This window comes from Chrysochloris asiatica, unplaced genomic scaffold (genome assembly GCF_000296735.1).
Source record: "Chrysochloris asiatica unplaced genomic scaffold, ChrAsi1.0 scaffold00004, whole genome shotgun sequence".
In the NCBI taxonomy this organism is placed as follows: domain Eukaryota; kingdom Metazoa; phylum Chordata; class Mammalia; order Afrosoricida; family Chrysochloridae; genus Chrysochloris; species Chrysochloris asiatica.
Window position 1 is genome coordinate 36,910,566 of NW_006408522.1, and position 5,954 is coordinate 36,916,519.

Consider the following 5,954-nt stretch of genomic DNA (forward strand, 5'->3'; position numbering starts at 1 on the left):
GTTGTCAAAGACTTGAATTTGCTTGGAACTACAATCATCATTCATGGAAGCAGCAGATAATAAATCAAATCTGCTGTACAAGACCTCCTTAAAATGTTTAAGAGCAAAGATATCAGTTTGAGGACTAACATTCGCCTTAGACCCCAAGCCATGGTATTTCATTGACCTCATATGCATACAAAAGTTGGACAGTGAATAAGTAGGATCAGAGAAGGATTGATGATGCATTTTAATTTGGTGTTGGTGAAGAATATTGAAAGCACGATGAACTGCCTGAAGAACAAATCTGTCTTGGAAGAAGCACAGCTGGATGCTCCTTAGAAGTGAGGATAGTGAGACTTACCTCTCTTTCTTTGGATATGTTGTTAGGAGGGACCAGTCTCTGGAAAAAACCATGATGCTTGGTAAAGTGGAGGGTCAACGTAAAAGCGGAAGACCCTCAACAAGATGGACTGATATAGTGACAGCGGCAGTAAGATCCATTAACAAGGATGGCTCATTTGTGAGGCTGATGCAGGACTGGGAGGTATTTTGTTATGTTGTGTAGGGTCACTATGAGTCAGAATGACAAGTGACTTGATGGCTCCTAACAACCACAATAACATAACTCAACAAAGGGCTGTACAAAGATGTTAACTTAAAATTCAAGTATAATTAGTATATGATGAAATTCTTCCTTTTTAGTTCTGAAAAGCGTGTGTAATTTTGTAATTATCACCACAATCAAGATACAGGAAGAACAGTTTCATCACTTTGCCCAGGTCCCCTAGCATCCCGTTGTAGTTGACGCCTGTCCTATACTTTTGCCTGATATAGACTGTAAGCTACATGGAAGCAAACAACATACAGCCTGTGAGTTGGAACTGAAGCAACAGCACTTAACAGCAGAAACCAAGAAGCATGGTTCTTGGTTAAGAGACAGAGGCCCCCCATCAGTGTCCCGTTAGAAACAATGTAATCTTTATAACAAAGTCTCTGAGTTAACTGCATAGTAGCATTAATGAACTAATGAAGCATTTAAATACCAATGCTACCACTTGATTTTATTTTATTTTTGGTTTGTAGGGCATCAATGGATATTATAAAGGGAAACTTAGATAGTATTTCAAAACCAGCCTCAAATTCAAGAACACGTCCTGGGAGCAGAGGTTCAAATGCTTCTTTAGAGGTTCTTTCACCGGAACCAGGGTCCTTCAAGGTAATTTACTGATTAGAAATCATTTAAACTCTTTCCCCTGACCGCTCTGCAATTGATGAAGCCAAGACTGTTGTTGTTAAGATCCAATTTTAAGGTTTATTTTAATGAGAGTGCTCAGGGAATGCTCATAGATTCCTTGGATTTTACTGTCAACCATCTCATATGAGAATATTTTTTCTCTCCTTCCTTCTCTTCTTTTCTTCTTTGTTTCCTTCCTTCCTTTCTCTTTGTGGCTTATTCATAATTGTACTTTATTAAAGCTTATTTGTCAACTTTTTTTTTTCTTTATCATAAGAAAGCATTGTGTTCTAGTATGTCACCATTGATTCTTACTGTGAAAAATATTCCATATTAAAAAAAAAAATTGGTTTGGTTCAAAGATCATGTGGTATATGCTTGGTCAAGTGGAGGGTCAATGAAAAAGGGAAGATGCCCAGCAAGATGCATTGGCACAGTGGCAGCGACAATAGGCTCAAGTGTGACAACAAATTGTGACGATGGCACAGGTACCTGCAATGTTTCATTCTGTTGTGCATAGGGTCAGTATGAGTCAGAACTAACTTGACAGCACTTAACAACAACAACCACATGCTTGATATGATGGTTGGCCATGATTCTTTCCTTTCTTTGTTTTTAGTGGCCTCTTTTCCTTTTCTTAAAATATCTAAACTTGATTTTTTTTTTTTTTAAAGAATCATTTTTTCTCATCTGTGATGGGACGATTTGTACTTTTTAAGGTTGTGGAATATAATAATTTTGAATCTAATGGTGAGGAAAATATTTGCAAAATTATGAATCCATACTCATTCTTTTGATTTGTGGACTAGACTCTGCATTATGAAACTTTTGGAGTTTTCATGTGTAATGATTTAGTTCAGGAAACAGAAACAACTGCACAGACATTCCTGCAGAAAGGAATTGAATACAAGAATCTGTTTCCTACAAAACCTTTGCAAGGCTTGTAGGAAAGAAAATTGTGGGATGGGGTTTCTACTGGATGCCACAAGTCCCTGAGAGCCACAAAACTGGTGACTAACTATGTAAAGAGGGCTACCTTTGATTATTTCTGGCCAGTTGCTAGCAGGAGGCTCAGCAAGGTGGCTTCTGCCTCACTTCTGCTTTCAAACTCTGCAGGTGTATCTAAATGGGTAATCCAGGTAAGTAGTTCTGATGATACAGTAGGATAAATGCTGGACTGCTAGCCACAAGGTTGGCAGTTCAAACTCACCAGCCACTCCATGGGAGAAAGACTGTCCCCATAAAGACGTACAGCTTCAGAAACCTTATATAGGAATGCTCATAGATTAGGGGTGCTATGAGTTGGAATCAACTCAATGGCAGTAGGTAATATATAGTCAGATCCCTATAAGCTAGGCATTACTGCTGTCCTCCTTGTGAATGTTTTTCTGGAAAGTGCCAATAGTTTTAATTCATACAAAATGTCCCTTGAGTTACAGGTGGGAAAGCAAATTGTCAGGAAAGAGTTTGTTTAGAGTGTCCTTTCCTGGGACTAACATGAAGGTATGGAGTGACAGACGTGGAGCCCTGAGAAATGAAGATGGAATGCAGGCTTGAGAATGAAGAAGAAAGAAAAGCCACACACACAGGCCACAGGGTAGGAAGTGCAGGAAGGTTAGGTACTGAGAGGCCACGGAGTGTGGGGTGAGGGAGTTGGTTGGTAGCTAGTGGGGTGGGGAGCCATGGGAAGACTTGTGAAATAGGCAAAGTTTGCCTTTAGTTCCCTGGTTTCGTCTTTTGCTTCATTGCTTCCTGTTCATTGTATGGTTGGAATCATAGGGGGTGTTATATGTTCCCAAAGGGCTTTGTGTACCCTGGAGTTTGCCCTGTAAGTATGTTGCTAATATCTAGTCATCTTTTGTGTGTACTATATTCCCCCCTACATGAATCCATTTCCAAGGAAAGGTCTTCTAATTTCATTTGTGTCAAGATATAAATGAATGACAGGGCTCATGTGACTTCTTCCAGCAATTTTAGCATCTTCACAGAACGATATGGCTTTAGTGACTTACTGGTTGTTGTGGAATTTCAGCCATTACCCAGCCTCTGACAAAAGCATGTGTTTAAACAGAAAATTCTCCTCAAAATCTCTACGCTTAGATAAAGTAGTTTAGCTTGATTCTAAGTTGGACATCCAGCTACTAGTTGGAGTTCATTCTATACTGCATCTGTTTTCTCCTCTGTAAAATTAAGATACTAATGCCTATATTATAAAGGATCCCTGGTGATGCAACAGTTAAGCACTCAGCTGCTAACTTTTTCTTATGACTTTCACTGCCATGGACTGCCCTCAGGGCCCTGTGGGTCCCTTTTTTTTTTTTTTTTTCCTGGCTTAGTTATCAAAGTCTTTTGGTAGAATATACTGGCAAATCAAAATGAAATAGAGAAATCGTGAAATAGCTTGAAAACAGATGGATTACCAAAGGACATGATTCCGATTTCAGGAGTCTTCAGTTCATTTCAAACTAGCTACCTACCAGCTGCTCAGTAGCCACACATGACTAGTGGCCCTTGTGTTGGATACGACAGCTTTGACGCTCCATCTGAGTGTAAGCTCAGGGAGCAAGGACCAAGAGGGCCTTGTTCACTGCGCCATCTCCAGAGCCTGTCAGCTAACACTTCTCTTTTGGACTGAGAACCGACCCTTCTCCATTATTGCTGGATACATAGAGCAGAGTGCTGGGGCACGGTTGTTTAACCTTTGGTGCAAAGGTTATTAAAGTGAATTGTTTAGTTAGATGACATTTAATTAAAAGAATGTTAGGTTTCTAGAATACTCTACTGTTGTTGTGTGTATGTATGTATGTTCCCACGTATACTTCCTTTGTTGTTGCTGTTAAGTGCCATTGAGTCGGTTCTGACTCATAGCGACCCTGTATAGGGTTTTCAAGGAGCAGCTGGTGAGTTTGTACCATCAACCTTGCATCTCAAATAGACCGTGAGGTTGAGTGCTTCTCCTCCAGCATCACTCTTCCATTAGCATTGAAATTTAAAGTTTTTAAAAAGATAGTATTTGGAAACTGTTTCTTTGGAAATTATTTTTAGGTTGACACTGCGATCAAGTTGACCTCGGGTAAAGAGGGTCACATGGAAAGCAAGGAGGAAAGTAGCAACAGAGAGGAAAGTCGGAACAGTAACGATGATGAAGGGGAAAAGTACTTGGAGACAATAGAGTTTGCTGAGGAGGAGTCAGATGAAGATCTGGACTTTGCTCAACATGAGACAATCTCTGAGTGTTCAGGTATGTTAATCACTAGGTGACTGGCTAATAATAACTCTAGATACTATATCTAAAAGATTATAACTATACTTAGCTTTTTAAATAGCTAAGTAGAAATAACAAACAACAAAAAATAGATATACTTTTTATAAGTAAATAGCTACCAATTTGTATTTGGAACCATATGGCAAGCCCTTAAGTACAATTAGAAAAACAATAAAACATGCCATTTAATACAATTGTGATTGTGGTAATTTTACATTAATGAAGAAGGAAGTGTTCTGCATTATGTGATGTGATTTATCAATCATTTTGATAGCTAAAACGGCACACTAAAATGTATCTTGTAAATTGGATATGGCCTTTTAAGGATAATCCTATTTGATTGCCATAACATTTTGATTTTTAAAATTTAACTTTTTTTTCCTCCCTTGGGCACAGTCCTCAAAGCACAGTGTCCATCGTGTCCTGTGTACGTGTGTGTCTATGAGACCCTTTAAAGGAATCTGAAAAGTAAAACAAGTTTCATCATAATACTGATGTGGTATTTGTCTTTTTGCCCATGTATTGCCATTTGCATTGATGGTACAAAAGCAATAGGAGGTATGATGGGTAAAACTGCTGGTGCCTGAGCAGGCAATTAATGCCCAAATGGCGTTAGCAGCCAGTCATCATATTCTTCACTATCAATGGAGGCAATGGCAGAAAAACAAAACAGAAAAGCAAGCAAACTAACAAAAAATCCCAGAGCCAATGTCACTCAAGAATGCCCTTGATAAAGAAGTCGAAATGATTCACCTTATTAGTAACAAAGTAGTTTTGCTGTATACAGAAGTGAGAAGGTTGTCTTGATGCTTAGCACTGAGAACTGCACATGTCAACACCACTTTTACTTGCAAGAATGACCGCCAGGCAAACTGTTACCATTCAGATTTGGGTATTAGCAGACATTAAGAACAAACCAACAAACAATGGAACCCATGAATGAAGTGGTCCTTTTACTTCAATGGGAATATAGCTTATATATATTTTTACCAATGATAAAATTGAACTTTTAAGTGTAAATGAGACTTTTGGAAAACTTTTGTGTATGTCACTGGAAGCTTGATGGTCTCCAAATAGGCTTTTCTGATAAAATTGGTGGTGAGATTAATAAATGTGATTTTAGAAAACATTGTGTAATGAAATGTAAACTTGCAGCCCTTTAAATCTACAAAATTTAGTAAATCATTATTTTCCAAAAGGCCAATGCAATATGTTACACAATCATGTGTAGGTAAAAGATCCATTCAACATGCAAGATAGTAAAAAAAAAAGCAACCAAAAAACAACATGTAAGATAGACCCATGGATTTAATTGAACAAGTACAAAAATGTTGCTAATATACTTTCAGATTTGGTATTATAACTAAATGTAAAGAAACTACCACTGACTAAATTTTGGTATAAAATCAGAGAAAAATACCTAAAATTATCTGAAATAGCCATTAAAGTACTCCTTCTTTTTCCAGCTACTTA

The 5,954-nt window shown here is 38.0% G+C and overlaps 1 protein-coding gene across 1 annotated transcript in view; it reads left to right on the forward strand.

Annotated features, from left to right (window-relative positions):
- Nucleotides 1-1,072: 1,072 nt before the first annotated feature.
- The window catches only part of FSIP1 (fibrous sheath interacting protein 1), a 200,548-nt gene continuing 195,666 nt past the window's right edge, over nt 1,073-5,954 (forward strand). Inside the window, exons 1-2 of the mRNA XM_006831904.1 lie at nt 1,073-1,198; nt 4,262-4,457. Coding sequence (XP_006831967.1) covers nt 1,073-1,198; nt 4,262-4,457 — 322 coding nt within the window. The remainder of the gene's footprint in view (nt 1,199-4,261; nt 4,458-5,954) is intronic.